This window comes from Micromys minutus (assembly GCF_963924665.1).
Source record: "Micromys minutus genome assembly, chromosome: 7".
NCBI classification, from domain to species: Eukaryota; Metazoa; Chordata; class Mammalia; order Rodentia; family Muridae; genus Micromys; species Micromys minutus.
The window spans coordinates 56,072,153-56,099,278 of NC_137976.1; the positions used below are offsets into that span (position 1 = coordinate 56,072,153).

The 27,126-nt window shown below is 36.9% G+C and overlaps 1 protein-coding gene across 4 annotated transcripts in view; it reads left to right on the forward strand.

The window, feature by feature from the left end:
• The window catches only part of STXBP5L (syntaxin binding protein 5L), a gene marked incomplete at both ends in the record, with an annotated part of 275,448 nt that overhangs the window by 244,006 nt on the left and 4,316 nt on the right, over positions 1-27,126 (forward strand). For 2 of the 4 annotated variants that reach the window (XM_080918648.1, XM_080918649.1), the window contains 4 exons: positions 6,885-7,055; positions 9,247-9,486; positions 14,552-14,912; positions 18,443-18,608. In XM_080918648.1, coding sequence (XP_080774774.1) covers positions 6,885-7,055; positions 9,247-9,486; positions 14,552-14,912; positions 18,443-18,608 — 938 coding nt within the window. The remainder of the gene's footprint in view (positions 1-6,884; positions 7,056-9,246; positions 9,487-14,551; positions 14,913-18,442; positions 18,609-27,126) is intronic. The other 2 variants (XM_080918650.1, XM_080918651.1) reach the window with 1 other exon arrangement.

Sequence of the window (27,126 nt, forward strand, 5' to 3'; positions counted from 1 at the left end):
TTTTCATGTGTATGTGGGCTTTTTGTTGTCTTTGTTGTTGTTAAAGACCAGCCGTAGACCTTGGTGATCTGAGAGGATGCATGGGAGTATTTCAATTTTCTTATATTGAATTAGGCTCGTTCTGTGTCCAATTATGTGGTCAGTTTTCGAGAAGGTGCCATGGGGTGGTAAGAAGAAGGTGTATTCTTTTACTTTAGGATAATATGTTCTGTATATATCTATTAATTCTAGTTGGTTCAAAGTCTCTGCTAGTTTTGCAGTGTCCTTGTTCAGTTTCTGTTTCCATGATCTGTCCATTGGTGAAAGTAGGGTAATAAAGTCTCCCACTATTATTGTGTGGGGTGAAATGTATTTTTTGAGCTTTAGTAGGGTTTCTTTTATGCATGTGGGTGATTTTTTATTTGGAGCATATATGTTAAGGATTGAGAGTTCCTCCTGACAGATTTCCCCGGTAATGAGTAAAAAGTGTCCTTCCTTATCTTTTTTGATAACTTTTGGTTGGAAATTTATGTTATTTGATATTAGAATAGCCACTCCAGCTTGCTTCTTGGAGCTGTTTGCTTGGAAGTTTTTTTTCCCACCCTTTTAATCTGAGATAGTGTCTGTCTTTGTCTCTGAGATGAGTTTCCTGTATGCAGCAAAAGGCTGGATTTTGTTTATGTATCCAGTCTGATAGTCTATGTCTCTTTATTGGGGAGTTGAGACCATTTATGTTAATAGATATCAAGGAATAGTTGTTTCTGTTTCCTGCTATAATTGTTTTTTTGGGTTGAGTTGTGTCTGTGTTTTTTTTTCTTCTTTTAGTTTACTTGTTTAGGAGTTTTCTTGTTCTTACTAGGCTGTATTTTCCCTCATTGTATTGGGTTTTCCACCTATAATTCGTTGTAGTGCTGGGTTTGTGGTCAGATATTGTGTGAATTTTGATTTGTCTTGAAATATCTTCGTCTCTCCATCGATGGTGATTGATAGTTTTGATGGGTAGAGCAGCTTGGGCTGGCACTTGTGCTCTCTTAAGGAGTGCATGATGTCTGTCCAGGCTCTTCTAGCTTTCATAGTCTCTGTTGAGAAATCGGGTGTGAGTCTGATTGGTCTGCCTTTATATGTTACCTGACCTTTTTCCCTTACTGCTTTTAGTATTCTTTCTTTACTTTGGGCGCTTGATGTTTTTACTATTATGTGTCGGGAGGTATTTCTTTTCTGGTCCAACCTATTTGGAGTTCTGAAGGCTTCTTTTATGCTCGTGGTCATCTCATTCTTGAGGGTAGGGAAGTTTTCTTCTATGATTTTGTTGAAGATATTTACTGTGCCCCTTAGTTGATACTCTTCCCCCTCTTCTATTCCTATTATCCTTAGGTTCGGTCTTCTCATTGTGTCTTGGATTTCCTGGACATTTTGGGTTAGGAGCTTTTTGTTTTTTGCATCTTCTCTGGCTGTTTTGTCTATGTTTGCAATGTTGTCTTCTGCTCCCGAGATTCTCTCTTCGATCTCTTGTAATCTATTGGAAATGCTTGCTTCTGTGACTCCTGATTTCTTTTTTTTTGGTGTTCTGACTCTAGGGTTATCTCTCTGTTGGTGATTCTTGCATCTGTAGTTTCTGTTCTCTTTTCTGGGTTTTCCATTTCCAGTGTTGCCTAGAATTGTGTTTTCTTTATTGATTCTATTTCCATTTTTAGGTCTTGCACTAATTTATTCATTTTCTTACCTGTTTTTGTTTTCTTGTGTTTCTTAAGGAAATTATTTATATACTCTTTAAAGGCCTATATCATCTCTACGAGATGGAATTTAAGGTCATATCTTGCTCTTCAGGTGTATTAGGATATCTTCTACTACTTGCTGTAGTAGGAGAGCTGGGTTCTGATGGTGTCATATTGTTTTCATTTCTCTTGATTATGTTCTTGCATTTGCCTTACACTGTCTTGTTCTCTCTGGTACTGGTTGGCCTGGGACTCCTGGGAAAACAGATAGAGCTGTGTGTCCTGGGTTTTAGAAGGTCTCCCTGAAAGCAGGTGGAACTTTGCATGGGGGAGTGGCAGCTTGTTGTAGAGGTAGATGTGCAGACTGGAATGAAGACGGAGCTCTGATAGGGCAGGACAGAGTTTGAGCTGCTGGACTTAGTGGAGTAACAGCAGGCAGGAGGTTAGAGTAAGGGTCTCACCTGTGTCCCTGGTTAGAGAGGGCATTCTGGGAAATAGGTATGGCTGGAGGGTGGGGGTCAATAAGCCTATTGAGACTGTACATGGAGGCATGGACCAGAAAGAAGATCTTCATGGCAGTGTTAACCCTATTACCTTGTTCTACCTCCAGTAAGTGGGGTCTTCTAACATACAGTACTGCCCAAGATTTAAGTGGTGATATATTAAATAAAAAGAAGGGGGGAAATTGGTGATGTAATCTTTTAGCTATCTATCCTGATTCTAAATGAGTCATGACAAAGTATCATAGTCATAAAAACCTGTAGAGTCTTTGTGGTCCACCAAGACCGTGCCCTACCAGGCAGTGATGTAGGCTGAAATATGAGTCTTTTCTGATGGAATATAGGTGTCTACCTAATGTCAATACAGTTATTGAACTACATTTGTGAGCACTTGCCTGTCAGTAGCTGAGTTCTCCAAGTTTAAGTATAGTGAGTACAGCCCCATAAACTAAGTCTGATGCTAATCTAGGTTGCACCTGAGTCTACTGTCTGCACTGACCTACAGTTTCAGGGGGGAAAGGTGGCTGTGTCCTGGACTCATCCTAAATCTGGAAATGATGGAGAAAACTGTGCACAGAAGCTTGGTTAATGAGCTTTAGTCTGCCTACAAGTCTTTCATTCTTACCAAACATTGAATTTCTTAATGAGAAGCACTGGGCTCCAGTCAACACCCTATGCTGTCTGCCATCTCCATGGGTGGAAACTTGCTTTCCACTTGGAGTTGGAAGTTGAAGAAAAAGTAGCAAAGGGAAGTGGCAGCCTTTTCTGATGTATTGTCGCTCGGCCTACAAGTTTTGTCTGGTGGTTGGCAGTTTGCTCAATATTGGATTTTCCCATTGCAGGCCTTGGACTACAGTTAGAAGCTAAGATTCTGGCTTAATTTTGTCTCCTACCCTGAAGGAGATTCCCTGTTTCTCTAGGCTGTACAGCTTCGAGTTGGGAGGCAGGAAGGGGAATGCAAGAATTGGTCATTTCTCTCTTTCATTTTCTTTTCCTTGATGGTTCAATTATAGTGTGGGGTTTGGGGGGGCTTTCTGCTTTTGTTTTTAATTTTTGTTTTGTTGTTGTTATTGTTTTGCTTTTTTAGTAGTTGCCTTAGCATTTTCAATATGCCTTTACAACTAATTCAAATTTTCTTTTACCTAAGATTGTACTGCTTTATAGCAGCTGCGTTGTAGAGTGGCTGTCCTCACCTTGTTGTCGGTCACTTCACTCACCTATATGCTGTTCTCAACATTTTAGACAAGTTAATATAAATATAAAATTCTTTTTTAAAAAAGTAAAAATTATTCTTTAAAAAATGTCACTGTCCTGGCAAAGCTCTGAAGCATCTTTAAAGAGCACTGGATATTTTGAAATGATAACATGTTATTATATCTAGAACCTACTGAGGCAGAGCCTAGGAAAAAAGAAAATATTAATTACAGACATTGAAATTACAAACAGGCTAAAGCTAGTGAACTGTTGGTTAACTATGCAGAGGTCAAAAGAAAACATAAAATTAAAAAAAAATTCTTTTAGAGATAAAAGTATCATCTTTGAAATGATAAATGCACTAAATGGGATTAATAAGAATAATTAATACTGCATAAGAAAAAATACTAATAGACTCAAAAATGTACTGTTTAGAATGAAACTCAATGCCACCTGATATATATAACTAAGAATTCTAGAAAGCAAGAAAAAATGGGGAGGGGGACAAAAATAATGTTTGAATAAATAATGCTGAATAGTTGACTAATTTGATAAACTAAAATTCACAGTTCCAAAAGCATAGTGAACCCCAAGCCTAATAAATATAAAAAAAATGTATAAAGTGCATTATAATTGAAAATTTTAAAAGCCAATTAGCTAAAGATGATGAATGACATTTCCCAAGTAGCAAAACCAGTAATAACGCATATTTTCCATGAAAAATGAAAGCTGGAAGACAGTAGAAAAGTACGTTCAAAGTACTGAAAAAAATCATCCTAAAAGTGTATATGCAATAAAATATTGTTAAAAATGAAGATTAAATAAATGCTTTTATGGTTATACAAAAGCTAATGTACATGTCTGTTGTATTCCCAACATTTAAAAAGGAGAAGCAAAAATATCAGTCTTGAGAGCATCCTGAACTATATATATGTCAAAAAGTGGCATGTTTTTATACACACACACACACACACACACACACACACATCTGAAAGAATCCACCTTCCCAATATCCAAGTCTTAGGAGAAAAGGGGGAAAACTATACCCAGAAAGTACAGAAGACTACAAATAGTAAATATATGATAAGTTAAAGATAAACTTAATTTTTAAAATTTTTAGGAGATAGTTAATATCTGGGAAAATCCAAACTATTCATCAAAGAATAAATTAATGAAAGAATGAATGAATAAATGAATGAGCAGAATTTAGCGTGTTTGGGCAATAGAATAGGTCTCAGAACTGAAAATAAATGACCGCCTAACAGTCAACAGGAAATAATCTCATGATGAGAGAGAGAAGCCAAGTAAAACAAAATATAAATTGGTTCTAGACTAGCCTTTACGGTAAAATAATATGGCAGTGAATGACTTTGTCAATAGCTAGATTTATTTTTCTTTAGATTTAGTGCTGTTTTACTATTACAAATTTCCAGGTTGATTGAGCTCTGATTAGCCATTTTTCTTTTCTATATCAATTCTCATATCTTGAACATCTATCATGGTATCTATTTACTTGGTTTTAACACCCATACGCACACACATTTCTGGGCATGGTGTATAATCCATGGGCCCTAAAGCAAGGTACTATCTCTTTAGAGAGAGCAGATTTCCTGACTGTTGTACTCAGGATGAGGGTATTGTTGCAGATTATTCCTTAAGTAGTTCCATTTTCTAATTCTCATTAGTCTGTTAGTGTCAACCATTGCTCTAACTTAAGGAGGAATAGAACTCTTGACTTTCCCTTCCCAGTATCTAATGCCTCATAAGATGACTTCTGCCTTCTAATCTGGGATTTCTGAAATTCTATTCAATATAAAAGTTGCTTGTTTCCAAAATGACTGATTTCAATATACTTCTGAAATACTGCTAAATATATTTTCAAAGGTATTGTTCTTTTCCAAATATTTTAGCTAACTCTGTAATCCAATTTAATCAGGTATATCAATTGAGAAAAATCACTTTAGAATATTGATGAGAAAATGTCATTTTTTTCTGTTTTTCATTTTCCTCATGTATAAATCACAATAAAGGTTTATTTGAAAATTGAATGAGATTATATATGTGCTTATACACAGATTTTCCACCATTTAAATATTAATAAATGTTAACTCTCATTTTAAAAATTAATAGGAAAAAAATCAAGTTTAATTTACATTAAAATGGTGAGAAATAATTCCTGCCCTTCAGTAGGAATCCAGGAAATACATAATTTTAGGCTTTGAAACTGTACAACACAGAAACTGCACAACACAGAAACTGTACAACACAGAAACTACACAACACAGAAACTACACAACACAGAAACTGTACAACACAGAAACTGCACAACACAGAAACTGTATAACACAGAAACTACACAACACAGAAACTGTACAATGAGAAACTACACAACACAGTAACTGTACAATATAGAAACTACACAACACAGAAACTGCACAACACAAAAACTGTACAACACAGAAACTACACAACACAGAAACTGCACAACACAGAAACTGTACAACACAGAAACTGCACAACACAGAAATTGTACAACACAGAAACTACACAACACAGAAACTGTACAACACAGAAACTGCACAACACAGAAACTGCACAACACAGAAACTGCACAACACAGAAACTGCACAACACAGAAACTGCACAATAAGAAAGCGTATCATGGATGGTCAGCTCCACATGCTTACCATTGCCAGTAAACATTTCCATGTGGCTTGTTCCGAAGCAGAAGGGTCCATAATGCATCCTTTATGTTTTCAAAACTGTAAGTGATATTCAAATGCAATTTCTTCAGCAAAGTAAGAAAGTATGTTTTTGTGGATGGAAAACATGCTGAATAAGTTTCCTACCATTAAGGTCTACTCCTTCCTGAAGATCTTAAAATAATACCCAATCATTCGCCGCCGCCATTAAATGAACTATTTACACATGAATAATTTCATACTGCGAAACCAGAGTGGCTATAACAAAGCTTATGCAGTGTCTATTGCAGTCCTCTGTGTAGGACGTGTACTCTAAATTACAGAAGCTGGATGAAGTATGTAGTAATAGTCTACATGTATAGAGGAAACCCGAGTGTGAAGACTTTAGTGTCAGAGCTGGAATTACACAAAGCTGGCATCTTTAAGTACCACTCTCAGGAGCGCAGAACAATGCTGTCATTCTATACCTTAAACTCTAAGTAAAGTAATACAGTATTAAAATATATTTCATATTGCCATTCAACAATATGTCAAATACATAGTAGGGAAAATATGACATTTCAAGAAATGTTAGACAAATAATGAAAATATGTTCTATATATAATAAGTATCTTGATTTCTTTTTCATAATCTGAAATTGTAACTAAATCATAAAATAACAAAAATTTAGTCATATCCAAATGAACTGGAAGAAGAGGAATTCCTGTTCCTCCATTTTTTAACCTGTGCCTTTGGATTACCTCATCTGAAGACTGAATTATGATATTTATTCTGCCTTCTTCCTCTTGGTACAGACCATGTAAATGGACACTGCACAAGTCCAACCTCTCAGAGTTGCAGTTCTGGAAAACGTCTTTCCAGTGCTGATGTTTCAAAAGTAAATCGCTGGGGTCCTGGAAGACCACCATTTAGAAAGGCACAGTCAGCTGCTTGCATGGAGATTTCTTTACCAGTTACAACTGAAGGTAGGATAAACATATCAATTTCTGTGAGTACAGTTTAAAATCTGATAAAATTTGGTTTATCATGGTAACAGGTGCTGGGAGTCAAAGAAATGGAAGTTACATTTAAAAGATGATTAAAAAATAAAAACCTACATGACATTGAAAACTGAGAACCTGTTTGGCTGTGGCCATACCTCCAACTCTTTTCCTTACTCACCTCCTTCCTTATCTCTAAAAATAAAATGATTCCACCATAGGTAGGCTATGCAAGGAGATAATCTATAACTTCAACCTTAATTTCTTCTACTGTCAAAGGAATATATAACCACGTTTAAAAGAACATGTTACTAAATTCTAAAATTTAGAGTCATAGCCGGGTCTAGTGGCACTGACCTGTAATCCCAGCTGCTGGGGAGGCTGAGGCAGGAGGATTTCGATGTCAAGACCTGCCTGGGTTAGGAAGAGAGCTCAAGGCCAGTCTGGACCATTTAACAAGACCCTGTCTCAAAGCCTAAAGTTCAAAAGGGTCTGGGGATATAACACAGTGGCTGAGCAGTTCACCAGTCTGCACGAAGTCCAGCCTATATCTCCAGTACCACAAAATAAATAAATCATAAAATAATAAGTTGATAATATTTGTAAAACCTTTAAGGAAGGATTGTTTCCTTGTTTATGGAGTAAGTATGAGGATGAGTGCAGTACAAGAGAAAAAAAATTTAAAAATTAGAGAAGGAACAAAGACTGAATCTTACATGTCTTTTCTTTTTTGTTTGCTTTTACTCTTTTGGTAACAAAGATTTTAAGAGCAGAGCTGGGAGAAACAATAGAAATATTTGGCTATAATAGTGATTCTACACTCTCATTTACAATTTCAAGCAACAATCCATTATTGTTCTTCGAAAATGTTCATAATGAATTTATTACTCAGATTCTGTTCAATATCATGCCATTCTGAATCTGCTCTGGGAGATGTGGAAAACCGCAGTATACTCTTTCTAACAGGGGTGTGAATTCCGGTGCCGAGTAGTGGTAAATGTTCCATGGAGACGCCATGTGGGGTTAAGAACGAACACACTCACTGAAGTGGGTGCAGCAGAGGTCTCTGCCTCTGGTTTTTGCTAGAAAACAGCTTACCCATACTTCTGTCTTTACTTTTGCAAAGTATATAAATGATAATCCAACTTCTGTCTCATCTCTAATTTTTTGATGAGCTATTTTTATACAGTTGGTAAAGGATAGAAATAGGAAATTAAGAATATTGAATTCTGTTTCTTCTAAATATATTTTTGAAGAACTTGTATTTCTTCTGGTTCTATAAGAATAATCAAGACACAGATTTCAGACCTATCAAGAGGAAAAGGTGAGTAAAGATCATAGAAAAAAATGGAGCGTGTAGACCAGAGCAATTACACAACAGTGTAAGTGTATTACAGTTGAAGAGATGGGTGAATTTGTGCTCGTTGGAGGGCGCACATGTGCAGGTGTGGATAGAACAAGACCCTCCAAAACCACAGTGTCGTTTCTTTTCTAAGTGAGCTGACACCTTCTCAGGGAAGCCGCTGTTAATGGCTGGCACACTCTTTATTTTGTTCCTGACAAAATTAGCACTGGATTTGGATTGTAGGTAAACAGCTTGAAACAAGTTCAAATAAATCACATTTATATTTCTTACTCAAGTTAGAAGTTCAATTTCTATAGCTTTAATTGCTTGAGATATATGTTTATCACAGAGCATTTATGATCCAGATTGGTCCTTTCGATATTGGTAATGATAATGTTGGTGAGTATGAATCGCCCAGGAATCATTAACATGGCTTCCATGATCAAAATATGGAAAGGAAAAACAATAAAGTGGTATCCAAAATTTTATATCTTTACTATAGATTTAAGGTTTTTTTTTTTCTTGATTAAAGAATTTTAAGTGATCTCCAGGAAACATAACAAAAAAAAAAAAAAAAAAAAAAAAAGCAGGTGTGCTAGAACTCAGGAGACCGAAGGTCTAGTTTTAACTCTGCCTGAGTTTATGATAACACATAAAACTTAAGACTCTTCACCTTTAAAATGAGCCATTAACCTGGATAAGGTGCTCTTCATGTCAATAAGCAAAAAAAAAAAAAAAAAAAAATCTCTCCTAATTATGGTTTACAGTATTAAACTTGGCTTGTTTTGTAGCTTCACTAATGCTTTACTTTTGCTTTTTAAATGCTCATAGAAACACGAGAGAATTCCTATAATCGCTCCAGGAGCTCTAGCATCTCCAGTATTGACAAAGATTCTAAAGAAGCAATTACAGCTTTATACTTCATGGAATCCTTTGCACGGAAAAATGACTCTACCGTTTCCCCTTGTCTGTTTGTTGGAACTAGTCTGGGAATGGTAGTACTCATCTCCCTAAATCTACCATCATCGGATGAACAAAGGTTTACAGAGCCGGTGGTGGTGCTGCCAAGTGGTAAGAGTTCTTGTTCAGTCACCCCTGTGCGGCTGCTCTCTCAGCCTTGGTAATATGCATTGATTTCAGGCAATGGTGGTTCATGCCTCCTGTGTACTCTGAACTACTGAGACTTTCGGAACTCTTTCAACACTCACCATCCTGCTATTTATCAGTCCTTCTGGTAAGAGTGCAGTGCCTTCTAGGATAGGAAAGCAGAAACGCCAGCTAATGATTGCTTTTGAAAATAAACTCCTTTAAAGCTCTGAGGTAAATGTTAATTCTCAAGGCCAGTTCATTTGTAATGAATTGAATCATTTCCCCAAAGGTCTATGCCTCACCAGAACCTGTGAATATTTTTACATCTTTCTTGAAGAAATCAGAATAATTAAAGGAGAAGCCATCTGACCTAAGGTGGCTATCTGAAGTCCTTGTTGCCTTTTCATTGTAGAACCTTAACTCAAACTGGTCACATATTCCATCCTGATTATCTTCTCATTTTTCTTTTTAAAAAATGTACATGTGTGATTTCACTTGACATCTCTTTGAATATTTTAAATAGATTCTAATTATTATTACTCTCTCTATCCTACATAAAATAAACCTTTTAAGTATTTTTAAGTTAAAAGTTTTCATTAATATATAGGATAAGAGATTTATTTTTAAACAGTACATATAGCATAAGAGGTTAGAGACAGCTGTGATTTTGTACTAACTTGTTTTACATATGTATAAACAGATGAAAGGCAGAATTATCAACTCTATGAATGTGGCAAATTCAGGGAAATGCTTAACTCCCCATTATTTTTAAGCTGATACTATATATATATATATTATTCTGTTTAAGTTAGAGCAAGATCAGTGAGTTCAAAATGAAGGATTAAGTATCAACTTAAAAATAATTCTCTGGACTAACATACTGTCTCTCAATTTTATGAAAACTTCTGCCATTTTAAAACAATAAAATGATGGCAAAGTAAGAATGAACATAGATATGAATTTTGCCATCTGGTTTGCAGGATTCTTAACTAGTAATATAATCTAGTAATAAATCTGTCTTCTATAATTTTTCAAGTTTGTATCCTACTATTTTAGTATTTTAACTATCCATAATGTGTAGATTGCTTATGTCAAATACAGATTATTAATACATGATGTGAACAGTAGGAGAAATAACAGCAGAGACACATGCACACTATGTATGATTTGCTTGATTTTCCATAAACATGATACTTGCTTCAAAATTCATTAATTAAAAAGGTTCTAGATTCATGTTTGTTTTATAATTAACCATTGAAAGAAAAAAAAAGAGTAACCAGAAGCTAAAGTTATAGCAGTAAAAAGAGAAAGGGAAGTAGAATTCTATATGAAAAAACAGGTGACAAGAAGTCCCAAGTGAGAGTGGAGTCTCTGCTTTTCATCTTCACAGCTCACTGACTATGATTCTTGTTCTGGTCCCATGTCTTTGCCATATCCGTTCTCCGCTGACCCCACTCAATTTATGGAAACCCCGTGGTATTGTCCCACTGTCTGTACAGCACTACACAGTGCATGTTTAGAAGCTACCTTACATAGTTAAATGGTATATTAGTTTATTAGCAATTCCTCATCATCCTCCCTCACATGCATGGATACCATCAATTTATTCTTACCTTATACGGGTTTAACTGCTTTACTGCTCCATGTTAGTAAATTCATATAATATTTGTCTTTTGTGGCTGGATTATTTCACTAAAGCAATGTTCTTCCATGTCTGAATGTTAGAGAGATACCTTCTTCTAAGGTTAAACAATATTGCATTGCATCTACATATCACATTTTCATCCACTCATCAGCTGGAGACTTAAGTTGTGAACAGTGCTACTGAGAAGCATGTATGTCCACACATGCATGAATGTCTGAGAAGCATGTATGTCCACACAGTCCTGGGATACAAACCCAGAGCTGGATTCTTCATTATATGTCAGTCCCATTTTTAATTTTTTTGGAAATTCTCCACACCCTTTTCCATTTCTGTTTACCAAATTAATTGGCAGTGGGGCTTGGGAGAATTGACCTTACAAATGCGGTAGACTAAAGTCTAATGCAGTGCCCAATTTTATTCACCACATCAGACAATTTATATCCTTGGGGCTAAGAAAGATCACCTGAATTCAAGCTGTATAAAATCACATGGACAAGCTGCATGTGGCAAAAACATGTTTTTCTGTAGAAACATATATTCAAATAACAATAGCCAGTTGTGATGAATAATCTGAAGTAAACTCACCAGGGAGGAGCACAAAAGCACATTCCAAGAGCAATTCCATGTTTCCATTAAACTGAGGTTACAAGAATCTTGTTTTCTTGGAGTTTTCTCACAAGCACGCAAAATTCTCCTCAAAGAACTTTATTCTTGGAACGTGTCCTGAGGCATGTCCATTGCACTATTCTGCATATGTGGTTATACGTGTGTTTTAGTTTCTCCACATCATGCTACCACTAGCTTCTGATGTTTTAAAAATAGTTCTCCTAACAGGTGTGAGGTTGAACCTCACCATGTTTGCTATGACCCTGGTGTGCCAACACACTGGACAACCAAAGTAAGTGGATCCAACACCAGACTCATACAGTGTACCTGAACAATGCCAGAGCTAGTACAGAGGCTGAATCAGTAACTGAAAAAGATGCCACTGAGAATAAAATCCCCTTTCCTTTTTAAGGAATGTTATCTTATTTGTCCTAGCAACAAATTCTTACCACTAACATGAAATTTTGAAGTGTGTTTAATCATTGAATTAGAGAGCTGGAAAATTCCTAGAAATTCTCTTCCATACTTTCTGTTTTGTTTGTATCAGAATCATTTAAATGTATCATTGCAATAAGGATCTCCACCCCCTCTGACTCAGCAGCTCTAAAATAATCTGAGGATTTGCACTTTTAGCAAGTTCCTGTATGGTGCTAGGAATTGGGCCATTTCTTGTCCCTATTGTGTATTGATATGTTGCAATTTCCTTATTAATAATTAATATGAATCCCAGAGAAGACAAACAACATGCTTCAAGCAAGCTGGAGAGAGAATTAGATTTGAAACTAGGTTTCTTGAATCCCAATTCACTTTACTCTGTGTTCACACTGTGTTACTTAGTTCTAACATCTTATGCCTAATTGCTGGATTAGAAACTACCAGCTGTACCTGACCTCCTGATCTAGTGAACTGCCCTGCCTTACACCTGTCTTAAAAGTCCACAGAGATTTTGGAATCTGCCCTAAGAAAATGAATCAGCAAAGCAAAGATTAGTCAACCTATAATAAAGTTATGTTAATTAAATTGCATGGAATCCAAGACCAAAGAACAGGACCAGAAATTTTGAAAGTGCTTTGTAAAAGACATAAGGGTAACATGTCAAGATTAGGGTACAGGCAATGATTCTCCAAACAGGACCCCAAATAGCCAATAACAACAGGAAAATTGACAAATTGGATTGCATCAAATTTAAACGGTTTTGCACAGCAAATAGAGTAGACGAGAGAGAGTAGGAAGTGGGAGAAAAACTTTCCTTGCTGTTCATCCAACAGGGAATTAGTAACCAAAATATATAAAGAACTAAATAAAGAATACCAAAAGTAAATAGTTCAATAGATATATGAATAAACAAGTGGAACACTTTTCTGCTGTTATCAGCATATGCTAATTATACAAAGTAACGTATAACTACATATAGGTAGTTAATCTAGGCTTTCAACCTTGAAAAATACAGGTCAGTAACCTTTTTCCAAATGAAGATGTATCACTTGCTTAATGGTTGATAGTAGTTATTGTAAAAGTACAAAACCTTTAAATTACTTTATTTGAGCCACAGAATAATAATTTTTTAGTTCTACATAACCTGATAATAACCCTAGTTATTTTTAAGTGCTTGTGTTTCGTACAACTAAAATTGCCATCATGTCAGGCATGGGGGAGCATGCCTTTAATCCCAGCACTCAGAGGCAGCGGCAGGTAGTTCAAGGCCAGCCTGGTCTACAGAATGGGTTCCAGGATAGCTGGGACTATATAAGAAAACCCTTTGTGCTGAAAAACCAAAATAAGTAAGTAATATTGCCATGACTTTTTGACCTTTGGCTAAAATCAAAGACAAGGTTTAAAATTGGCAGAATAGAGTATCTCTGAATGCTGAAATCGCATAATATTTATTGAAGGTTTAATTTCAAAAAAACTAAAAGACGTTTTCTAGCAAATGAGCATCAAAGAACAAACTAGGATTGGGTAGTGTAATATATATATACATATAATATGTATTCTCTATATATGTACATATATTTACAACATATTGTAGATACATATATATGTAATTCTATATAGTATATGTATTGTATATCAACTATATATTATATATTTGAATTTGTTTGAAAAAATGAAGGTTATATACATACTAAAGATTTGCCTTCTAATGGTACTATATAGGGTAATGAAATAATTTCATGTCTGTGTTTTCAGGGCTGACTACTCTGTACTGAACAACCAGTAAGGGAGTTCATCCCTGGAAGGAGTGAATTACTCTTCTCCCAGTAGTCGTTAGCTGCCTGTGGTTCCTGGACTAGATGGGAGGGGTTCACTGGATGTGCTGATGGCAGGCAAGGGAGGGGCGAAGTGATAGGATTCTATTCTATTAAAAACATATCATGCAAGAAACAATAGTAATAGAAGTTTTGAATTTAAAAAAAAAAGAATTTTGAAATTTAAATCCTAATTTTTTTAATTTAATTAAATCCAAGAAAACCTAAGTTCTAGCCCAGGCTAATATTAACTAGGACTGAGGCTCTAGTTCAAGCTGTGTGGCCTGTCCCAGGTGCCAACATCCTTCTAGATCAGTTTTCTCATTAATAAAATAAACAAGTTTTGCCAACTTATATTTTAGGTTTCTTCAAGGACTAAAATATTATGAATCCAAGTTATCACAGCAGATGAATGCACAGCACATACTGACTTCTATATATTGCTGCAGTATTACAAAACTGTGCTTGTAAATTACCATAATGTAAAGCATGTATTGCTATCAGTGCAGAGTGAATCGCACATGAGTGGTGTGACTTGTTTTCGCAGGCACATTCCTCTCACTGAAAGGAGCTGTGCTAACGTTCTCCTGCATGGACAGAACTGGCAGCTTACTGCAGCCCCCGTACGAAGTGTGGAGGGACCCGAACAACACAGAGGAAAATGAAAAAACCTGGAAGAGGAAACTGGTCATGAACTACTCGTCCTCGTCCCAAGAACTGGGAGACCATCAGTATACGATAATCTGCTCAGAAAAACAAGCCAAAGTCTTCTCACTGCCTTCCCAGACCTGCCTTCATGTTCACAACATCACAGAGACGTCGTTCATATTGCAAGCGGATGTGGTGGTCGTGTGCAACAGTGCCTGCCTGGCCTGCTTCTGTGCAAACGGGCATATCATGATAATGAGGTACTTAGTGTATTTATCGCTAGCTGCTAATCACAGTAAGGCTTGTGAGGTCAAATGGTGAAAGTATATTCGTAGTTGTGACCTGATATGGTTACAATATGAAATATTTCACTGTTTGCGGTGTTCTGATGTTCCACTGTGCAACATGAAGAGAGCTTTGTGGTTTGGATGTGGAGAGGACTGAGTTTGGTTTAGTTTATTTAAAAAACTTGACATCTATATTAAAATATATTAATATGAATATTAATATATATTATTGATATCAAGGATCCAGGAAAGAATAATTCTTAGTCATTCATACATTAATTCAACCAGCAATTATTGGGAATGTGTTAAGCACTGGATATGGAAGCTATACAGAAATGAAATCATCTGCTATTTTCACTATTACATAAGAACTTTACACACAGAATGTCACTTGATTCTCATAGCTTTTCTCAGACATTGACAAGTATTATTTTCATCTCCAATTTAGCATGTTGGAAATCATAGTAAAGTCATTTATCTAAAGTCATAAAGCACAGGAAAGGTGAAGTTAGCATTCAACACTACACAGACAGTCATCAGACATTTAAAATAAGGAATAAGCTTAGAGAGTTCATTCTACTCACTGAGTGTATATAAAACTTGTGAAACATAAAAATATTATCTAATGCATTTATGAATTTAGCACTCCCGTGGTAGATATTGGATGAAAACGCTATAAGAAAATAAAATCTGTTCAATATCCTATAGAAGTAACTGTCATGATTGTCAATATCTCACCTTGTTCCAAAATCATTTTACAGTAAAATGAAAAGGAGTTAAAAATTAGTAACATATAATAATAAACAAATAAAATTAGAAAGCACAGAAAATGAGAATGTAAGTAGTGCACATTTCCTTTGACAAACTTGAGTTCCCACAGTTTCAAAACATTGGCTCATTAAATGTCTAATGTCTAATAGAGAAAGTCACCTTGAAGAGGAAGCCTGACAAATGGGTGAGGACCCTGAGTGCGGAGCTAAGTGTGAAGTTTGTGAGAAATGGAGTTTTCAGTAGGTAGTTAGCCTTCTGTGTGTGTGCACCTGGAAATACTCAAGGAGACAGGGCATGGGATGGGCTCTTGAGCTGACATTGAAGCTATCTAACAAGGCAAGGGGGGAGCAGGCATGGAGGGGAGGGAAACCTGCTGTGTGCAAGCTGATTTGTTAGACTAGGTAGAAGAGATTACTAGGTCTTAGGATTTGGGGAATTTGTATTACAGCAATGCTATTAGCAGGTAAGAATATGGGGAAATTTGAAAAGAATGTGAATAAGGAGTTTGAGAATAGATGAAAAATAAGTTAGACACTTGAGGAGAGAAGTTTAAATTGTTAAACTTCTCCTAAGCCATCCAGGAGAAGTTTAACAATTTAAGGTCTGCTCTCTTGGGAAAATATGGGCTTGAGCATCATCTAGGAAAACTGATAGTAGCAAATAGCAAAGATCCTCTCCAGATCCTATAAAAAGAAACGAACAGTGAACTGTGCTGAGGATAGATAGGGACAGTCTCTGCATCTATACACTGGAGGAAAGAGAGCCCAAAGGAGGAGGTTGAGATGCCATCAGAGAGATAAGACAAGGACCAGGACAGCAACCTGCTGTTATAAAGACAGGAATGCAATACAACAAAAGAGGTGGTCAAGAGGTAGCAAACACCCCAAAAAGATCAAAGCACTTGGGTACCAGGAACAAAACTATGAAGTGGTCATACTGGAGCATGCCTAGAACCCCAGCAGTGAGGGCTGATGGTTCCAAAGGTCAGGATAATCCTCTGCTACACAGCAGTTCACCCTTCATTTGTTCACCATGGCTGCTTTTACACTGCAAAGCAGAACCAAAATCTTGCAAAGGAGATGCTACAGGCCCCAGAGCCTAAAACATTTACTGTTCGATGCTTTATCCTGATACAAGTTATTCTGTCCGTAAAAAACAAAACAAAACTGTGGTGTATAGAGAAGTCGGAAAGGACCTGAGGAGTAAAACCAGACTTTCATGGTACTTTCATTATTTCTACTTGAGAAGACATGCGCAGATCTGTAAGGAATTAGTGGAGGAGAAACTTTGGAGGAAAAGCAATCATAGCATGCTTATTCTCATATTTTTCCCATTCTTTTTCCATTGTATTACTCCTTTCTCAAACTATTTTGGAAGATTTCCAGTGAGGATCAGTCCATCTCGTCTGTAAATGACTGCTTTAATTGTGGAGACTTTTCTTTATGAAGGGGCTCTGTGTGATACACTGGCCTCCAGTCAGCTCCGGTGTCATTCAAAATGTATATCAAAGCATTATTATGTTGTTCATATTTCAGATAATTTTCTAAGTTTTTACTCTTAATGATGTGTAGGTGTGGGTTATGCACATGTGTGCAGGTGCTTGTGGAAGCCAGAAGTGGGTGTCAGATTCCCTGGAGCTGAAGTTACAGGCAGTTGTCATCTGTCTGGTGTGGATACTAGGATTCAAACCTGGATCCTCTGGAAGAGTGACAAGCTCTCTTAACCTCTGCACCCTCTCTCCGGCCCCATGTTTAGGATAATTTTTATTACTAAGTTTTGAAATCCAGTGTGCAATTGCACTTTCAGCACCACAGTTCTGACTGTGCAAGGGTCAGTTGCACAGTAGGCATACAACTGACTGGTGGATGGCTGAAGTACCAGGCAGTATGGTGCCAGGACTTCACTAAGTTATTATTTCAGTAAGGTAGCTGTCAGTCCCCATACCATATAGTAAAAATTTGGGACTCAAAGAATATAGTTTTAAAATATTTTTAAAAGAAAAATGGTACCTTTGGGTACTATCTCTGTAGTCAAGGATAAATTAAAATTACTGAACACAAAGAATTAGAGTAGTTTCTAAGTGTGAGGATTAACCCAAAGCAGTTCCCTCTGCCCGCCATAGTCAAGAAATGACCAACCAACAGTGTGATTGTTTTCCATTCATTGGCTTGTAGAATTGACTGACTACAGTATCTGAAGGGCATCCCTAGCACAGTCTTATTAACACTGTAGCTGCAGGGTGAGGATAGGAAGGTCCTACAAATGGAGCCTTTTTCAGGCATAAACGCTAACGCTCCTTACGTTCATTCCCTCAGCCATGGCCTTGTTCACTTACAAGTCATGTCAAATACAGACACACTAAGAAGTGGGAAGACCACATTCCCTGTGAAGAGGGACAAGAATGGGAAACAAAGCAAATGTGCCCAGGCACACTAGACCCCACACGTGTCACTGTTGGTGCAGAAGCACAAAGAGTAAAGAGTTATCTTTAAGAGAGACTATGGGGACTCGACATTAATCCTTTAAGAGTATGTGCTAAGCATATATGTGGGCAAAAAATTGCACTCATGTTTGTACATGTACATGTGATTACATATGAAAGTCTATTTGTTACTAATCTTTGAAGATACTATAAAAACCAATAACATAATGACTTAAAATTTTTATTAAAGAAAATATTTATATCTACAAAAATATGAAATGATATTTATTGTTTTTTTTTTTCTATTCAGCTTACCTAGTCTTCGCCCAATGTTGGACGTTAATTATTTGCCATTGACAGACATGAGAATAGCACGGACATTTTGTTTTACTAATGAAGGACAGGCATTATACCTCGTCTCTCCTACTGAAATTCAGCGGTTGACATATAGCCAAGAAATGTGTGATAATATTCAGGTAAGTAAAGTTCCTTTGTACAAATTAAGAAATGTGACTGCTAAAAGAGAAGAAGAATAGAGATGTCTATAAGCTAAAGTATCATTGAACCAGACAAAAATGTAAATACTTAAAATATCCGATTAAAAAATATAGAATGCCCCCAAAAAGGAAGATGTTTTGAATATATTATTCAATGTAATCCTCCAAGTTTCTAGTATGGTCCTATGTATACATAGAAGTAAGGAACTGCTTATAATGGTCATTTATAGTATTAGGGGAACTGAAAAGTATTTTATTCTAGGGAGTTTTGTTTTAAACATACTGGCATATGTTTCTTATATAGGGAGATTTGTTTTATAGTGACATTTTATGCAAGTATATTATATACTTTGATAATATGTACTCTTGCATATATATATTCCTTTCTCCCCTCCCTCTCTTCCTACTATTCAGTTTCTCCAAAGAGTCTAGGTTTTATTTTATGTTTTATATACACAATGTGTGTGTGTGTGAAGAATTTTATTTTATGTGTTTACATAAAATTGAGAACCTACAAATGAGAGAGAACATGTAATATCTGCTGTTCTGAATCTGATTTGTTTAACATAATAATATCCAGTTACATTCTGCTTTCCTGAGAACAACATAATTCTAGTTTTTTTTAATTTTTAATTTTATGTGTAAGGGTAGTTGCATACATGTATATTTGTATGTGTATGTTTCTGGTACCCTCAAAGGCCAGAAGAGAGTCAAGATATCTACAGATACTGATAGACAGGCATACAGACAGATACATACATAGATATAGATATATACATATATACACACAGCTGTGAGGTGCTAGGAATTAAACCCAGGTCCTATGAAAGGACCGAGTGTTCTTAACTGTTGATCCATCTCCCAAGCCCATGTAATTCCATTCTTTATGACTGAATAAAATTCAACTGGATCATCACACCACATTCTCTTCCCTCATTGTTCTGTACTTGTTCTATATCTTCCTATAACTTGCCTGTTGCAAATTGCGCTACCAAAGATAGGGGGAAAGAGGAGGAGGAGAAGGAAGGGGGAGGAGGCTACTGTCATTGTGGTACATTAACTACAAGTCCTTTGGGTCTATACTCAAGGGTAGGACATCTGGGTCATATGTCCCATCATTTGGAGAAAAGCCCCATGAGCATGATCTCCATAGTGGACAGACTAACTTATTATACTCCCACTAGCAGTATGCAAGTTCTCTTTTCTCTTCATCCTTGCCAGAATTGATTATTTGTTTTCCTAATGGTTGCCATTCTGACCAGGGTGACATGGTGTCTTATCATAGTTTATATTTGCATTTCCTAGTTGGCTAAGTATGCTAAGTACTTTTCCATGTGCTTATCGGGCATTTGTCTTTATCATTTGATGACTGTATCTGTTCATTAGCTCATTCATCAACTGAGCTGTTTGGTTTTTCTGGTGTTTAGATTCTTTGGGTTTTAGTTATATGTTATATAACTGTAATTTGGAATGTTTTCTCATAACAATTTGTAGTTTCAGGCCTTACATTAATATTTGATCAATTTTAATTGATTGTATATAGGATGAGAGATATGGGTCCAGGTATCTACATGTTAAACATTTGTCTGATGTATGTTAGGAAAGGTTTTTCCCATTCTGTAGTCTACCTACCCATTTGTTTCATTTGTTGTGAAGCATCATAATTTACTAAGTCTGATTTGCAAATTCTTGGTTTTACTTCATTTATTTTTTAGTTTTCAGAAACTCCTTACACATACCTATAATTTGAAATGTTTTCTCATGACAATTTCAGAATTTCAGGTCTTTACATTAATGTGTGATCAATTTTAATGAATTTAATGTAGGATGCAGATATGAACCCAGTTTCGTTCTTCTGTAAGGGTCTGTCTAATATTCCCAGCACCATTTGTTGCAGAAATTGTCTCTTTTGCAAAATGTTTTTGCCCTTTGCAAAAATCATATCACTGTAGCTGCGTGAATTTATTTTTGCGCCCTCTGTTCTGTTTTGTTCTGTTTTGATCTGTTCTGTTCTTTTGATCTACATGTTTATTTTTATGTTTGTAACATTCTGGTTGTGTTGCTATGGCTCTATAAAAAAGCTAAAATTAGAAGTAGTGATACTCAAAATTGCTCCTTTTGCTCAAAATTGCTTTGGCTATTTGGCCTTTTGTCCTTCTTATCAATAGTGGATTTAAAAAATTGTCTGTAAAGTGTCATTGATGAAGAAAATGTTGAATCTGTAGGTTGCTTGTGTTTATATAACCATTACCATATATATGATATAACATATAATATAATATATATTACATATATTATATTAACAATATATAATATATAATATTACTGGTCCATGTGCATGGAAAATCTTACTTTCACCTAAAGACTTCTTCAATTTTTCTTTTAGTGATTTAAAATTTTTATTACAGAAGTCTAGGGTATGGTTAGTCAGATTTATTGCAAGGCATTTTTAATATATTAATAAAGTGGCAGCTCTTTCCTTACTTTTCTCAACATGTTTATTACTAGCATTTAGGAAAAGCTATTAATTTTTGTGTATTGCTTGCAATTTCCTACTTTAAAGTAAAGGTTTATTATTTTTTCTCCCTTTTTCTTTCTTTTATTGGGTATATTTTACTTACAATTCAAATGTTATCCCCTTTTCTAGTTTCCCTTCAGTGACCCTCCTATCTACTCTCCCTATCCCCTGATTCTATGAGGGTGCTCCCCCACCAACCCACACCCTCCCCACCTCACTGCCCTGACATTCCCCTACACTTGGGCATCAAGAATTGGCAGGACAAAGGATTTCTCTTCCTATTGATGCCCAACAAAGCCATCCTCTACAAGATTATGTGCCTGGAGCCATGGGTCTGTCCATGTCTACCCTTTGAATAGTGGCTTAGTCCCTAGGACCTCTGGTTGGTTGGTATTGTTGTTCTTATGGGATTGCAAAGTCCTTTAGCTCCTTCAATCCTTTCTCTAACTCCTCCATTGGGGACCCTGTTCTCAATCCAATGGTTAGATGCTAGTATCCGCCTCTGTATTTGTGATGCTCTGGTGGAGTCTCTCAGTAATACAGGTTCCTATCAGCATGCACTTCTTGGCATCAGGAATATTATCTGGGTTTGGTGGCTGTATATGGGGTGAATCTCCAGGTGGGGAAGTCTCTGGATGGCCTTTGCTTCAGTCTCTGCTTCAAACTTTATCTCCATATTTTCTTCTGTGAATATTTTTGTTCCCCCTTCCTTTTAGTCTTCCTTCTTCTTGAGCTTCATGAGGTCAAGAATGTGAATTGTATGTTGGATAATCCAAGCTTCAGGGATAATATCCACTTACTAGTGAGTGCATATCATGTGTGTTCTTTTGTGAGTGGGTTGCCTCACACAGAATGACAGTTTCTAGTTCTATCCATTTGCTTAAGAATTTCATGAAGTCATTGTTTTAACAGATGAGTGGTACAACATTGTGTAAATGTACCACATTTTCTGTATGCATTTCTCTGTTGAAAGACATCTGGTTTTTTTCCAGTCTCTGCCTAATATAAATAAGGCTGCTATAAACATAGTGGAGCATCTGCCCTTCTTATATGTTAGAGCATCCTTAGGGTATATGCCCAGGAGTGGTATAGCTGGGTTCTCAGGTAGTATACTCTGTCCAATTTTCTGAAGAACCTCCAGACTGATTTCCAGAGTGGTTGCACCAGCTTGCAATCCCACCAACAATGGAGGAGTGTTCCTCTTTCTCCACATCCTTGCCAGTATTCGCTGTTGGCTGAGTTTTTTATTCTAGCCACTCTGACTAGTGTAAGGTGAAATCTCAGGGTTGTTTTGATTTGCATTTCCCTGATGACTAGGGATGTTTAACATTTTTAGGTGCTTCTCAGCCATTGGATATTCAATTGATAATTCTTTGCTCTGTCCTCCATTTTTTAATAAGTTTATTTGATTCTCTGGAGTCTAACTTTCTCAGTTCTTTGTATATATTGGATATTATCCCTCTATCAGATGTAGGGTTGATAAAGATCTTTCCCATTCTATTGTTTACTGTTTTGTCCTGTTACAGTGTCCTTTGCCTTACAGAAGCTTTGCAATTTTATGAAGTCCCATTTGTCAATACTTGATCTTAGAGCATAAGCCATTGGTGTTTTGTTCAGGAAAATGTCCCAAAGCCTATGTGTTCAGGGCTCTTCCCCACTTTCTCTTCTACTAGTTTCAGTGTATCAGGTTTTATGTGGAGGTCCTTGATCCGCTTGGACTTGAGCTTTGTACAAGGCAACAAGAATCGATCTGTTAGTTTCACTATGTTTTTGTTTAGTTTCTATTTCTATAACATGACCACTGATGAGAGTGGGGTGTTGAAATCCCCCACTATTATTGTGTGAGATACACTGTGTGCTTTGAACTTTTGTAAGGTTTCTTTTATAAATGTAGCTGCCCTTGCATTTGGAGCATGGGTACTCAGAATTGAGACTTTATCTTGGTGAATATTTCCTTTGATGAGTATGAAGTGTCCTTCCTTATTTTTTTGATAACTTTTGGTTCAAAATCAATTCTATTTGATATTAGAATGGCTACTCCAGCTTCTTTTTTGCAACCATTTGATTAGAAAATTGTTTTCCAAACTTTTACTCTGAGGTAGTGTCTCTCTTTTGTCACTGAAGTGTGTTTCCTGTATGCAGCAAAATACTGGTCCTTTTTATGTATTCAGTCTATTAGTCTGTCTTTTTATTGGGGAATTGAGTCCATTGATGTTAAGAGATATTAGGGACCAATGATTGTTGTTTCCTGTTATTTTTGTAGTTAGAGGTGGAATTATATTTGTGTGGCTGTCTTCCTTGGGTTACTTAACAGAAGATTACTTTCTTGCCTTGTCTAGGGTGTGTTTTCCCTCCTTGTGTTAGAATTTTTCATCTATTATCCTTTATAGGTCTGGATTTGTGAACAGATATTGTATAAATATGGTTTTGTCATGGAATATCTTGGTTTCTCCATCTGTGGTAATTGAGAGTTTTGCTGGATATATATGTTCTGGCTGGTTTTGTGTCAACTTGACACAGCTAGAGTTATCACAGAGAAAGGAGCCTCAGTTGAGGAAATGTCTCCATGAGATTCAGCTGTAAGTCATTTTCTCAACTAGTGATCAAGAGGGGAGGGCCCATCCCATTGTGGGTGGTGCCATCCCTGGGCTGGTAGACCTGGGTTCTATAAGAAAAAAAGCTGAGCAAACCATGGGAAGCAATCCAGTAACTGACATCCCTCCATGGCCTCTGTATCAGCTCCCACTTCCTGACCTGTTTGAGTTCCAGTCCTGACTTCCTCTGGTGATGAACAGTGATATGGAAGTGTAAGCTGAATAAACCTTTTTCTCCCCAACTTGCTTCTTGGTCATGTTTGTGCAGGAATAGAAACCTTGACTAAGACAATATAGTAACCTGGGCTGTAATTTGTTCTCTTAGGGTTTGTATGACATCTGTGCTAGATCTTCTAACTATTTCTGCCCATCTCCAAAAGAATGTTCCCACCCACCAGGTCTCTGTTGAGAAGTCTGGAGTAATTCTGATTGGTCTGCCTTTATATGTTATTTGTCCCTTTTCCCTCACTGCTTTTAATATTCTTTCTTTGCTTTGAACATTTGCTCTTTTGACCAGTATATGTTTGAAGAAATTTCTTTTCTTGTCCAACAAATTTGGAGTTCTGTGACCTTCTTGTATGTTCTTAGTCATCTCTTTCTTTAGGTTAGGGAAGTTTTCTTCTATAATTTTGTTGAAGACTTTTACTGGGCCTTTTAGTTGGGAATCTTCGCCCTCTTCTACACCTATTATCTTTAGGATTAGTCTTCTCATTGTGTCCTAGATTTCCTGGATGTTTTGGGTTAAAAGCCTTTTGCATTTTGCATTTTCTTTTACTGTTGTGTCAATGTTTTCTATGTTGTTTTCTGACCGTGAGATTCTCTCTTCCATCTCTTGTATTCTGTTGTTGATGCTTGCATCTATGATTCCTGATCTCTTTCCTAGATTTTCTATCTCTAGGAATGTCTCCCTTTTTTATTTCTTTATTGTTTCTATTTTCATTTTTAGATCCTGGATTTTTTTTTTCAATTCCTTCATCTCTTTGGTTGATTTTTGCATTTCCTTTTTAAAAGCTTCTACCTATTTACCTATGTTGTCCTGTATTTCTTTAAGGGAGTTATTTATGACCTTCTTAAAGTCCTCTAACATCATTATGAGTTGTTATTTTAAATCAGAATCTTGCTTTTCTGGTATATTGGGGTATCCAGGACTTGCTGTGATGGAGAAAGTGGTTTCTGATGATGCAAAGTGGCCTTGCTTTCTGTTGCTTAGGCTCTTGGACTTGCCTCTCACCATTTGGTTATCTCTGGTGTTATCTGCTCTTGCTGATTCTGACAGTGGCTTGACCCTTCTGTAAGCCTGTGTGTCAGCACTGAGGGATCAGCTCTCTCCCTGCAGTGTCTGGGTACAGAGAGCTGTGGCCCAGGATCTGTACAGGGCACAGACAGAAACTGGAAGGATCCTTTTTCACAGTGCTTATTGATTCCTGTGTCCTGAGGGCTCTGTGCAGGTTCCTCAGAACAGAAGTGGTCGGTCTTTCCTGTGCTCTCAGGTATGTCAGTACTCCTGGGGGACCAGATTTCTCCCAATGGTCTCTGGGTACAGAAAGCTCATGTTTATTATTTCTAAAAGTTTTCTACAAAGTCATTTTGAGTGAGGTCTCCCATATATAGGAGGTCTTCCATAATATTGGAAATTGAAATGATTTAACTTCCTTCTTTTTTAGCTTATTCTTCTCCCTTTTATAAAACTTTTTTTCTTTAATTTTTTTTTTTACAGTCCAGACTTTAACTTCCTCTCTGTGCACCCTCTGACTCTTCCACATGTCAGAATTCTTCCCTTTGTCCATCTCCAAAAGAATGTTCCCACCCCACAAGACATACCCACTCCCTGGGATCTCTAGTCTCTTGAGGGTTAGATGTATCTTCTTTGACTGAACCAGACCTAACAGTCCTCTGCTGTATATATGCCAGGAGTTGGGGGGAGTCCTATCAGCTGGTGTATTCCTGGTGGTTCAGTGTCTGAGAGATCCTGGGGTTCAGGTTAGTTGAGACTGCTGGTCTTCTGAGGGTTGCCTTCCTCCTTTTCCCTAATTCAACCACAGGGTTCAGCAGCTTCTGTCCATTGGTTGGTGTAAATATCTTTATCTGACTCTTTCAGCTGCTTGAACTTTTGGGTGAGGGAAGCAATCATAATAGGCCATTGTTTGTAAGCATGCCATAGCATCAGTAATAGTATCAGACCTTGGAGCCTCTCCCTGAGCTGAATCTCAATTTGGGCCTATCACTCAGGCTCTTCTCGATTTTTGTTCCTGCAGTTCTTTTAGACAGGAATAATTCTAGGTCAGAGTTTTTGGCCGTAGGATGACAACCATATCCCTCCATTTGATGCCCTGTCTTTTTACTGGAGGTAGTCTCTATGAGTTCCCTCTCCCCACTGTAAGGCATGTCCTGAGAGTCTCTTACCTCCCAGCTATCTAGTACATTCTAAGGGTCCCCCCACCTTCTACTTCCTCAGGTTGTTTCCATTCTTTCTGCTGGACCTCAGGGCTTCAGTCCTATTCTCCCTACCTCCATATCAGATCATGTTCCCCTCTTCCCTTCCCTGTAGTCTTTCCCACCCTGGTCCCTCCCTCTCTCTCCCCCTTCTATGATTACTTTCTTCTCCCTCCCAAGTGGGATTGAAGCATCCTCACTTGGGCCCTTTGGTTTAATGATCTTTTTGAGTTCTGTGGATTGTATCCTGGGAATTCTGTACTTTTTTGGCTAATATCCACTTATTAGCGAGTGCATACCATGCATGTCCTTTTGGGTCTGAGAATCATCACCCAAAATGATATTTTCTAGTTTGATCTACTTGTCTTCAAAACTCATGATGTCCTTGTTTTTAATAGCTGGGTAATATTCCATTCTGTAGATGAACCACATTTTCTGTATCCATTCTTTTGTTGTGGGACATCTGGGTTGTTTCCAGCTTCTGGCTGTCACAAATAAGGTTGCTATGAACATGGTGGAACATGTGCCCCTGTGGCATGGTGGGGCATCTTTTGGATATATGCCCAAGAGTGGTATAGCTGGGTCTTCAGGTAGATCTATTTCCAATTTTCTGAATCCAAATTGATTTCCAGAGTGGTTTTACCAGTTTGCAATCCCACTAGAAATGGAGGAGTTTTCCTCATTCTCGACATCCTCACAAACACGTGCTGTCACCTGAGTTTTTTTGTCTTAGCCATTCTGATTGGTATAAGATGGAATCTCAAGGTCATTTTAACTTGCATTTCCCTGATGACGACTTTGGACATTTCTTTAAGTGCTTCTAAGCCATTGGAGATTCCTCTGTTGTAAATTCTCTGTTTAATTCTATACCCCATTTTTGAATGAATTATTTAAAATTATTCTTTAATCTCTTTTACAGTCCAAATGTTATCTCCCTCCCAGTCTGCCCTCC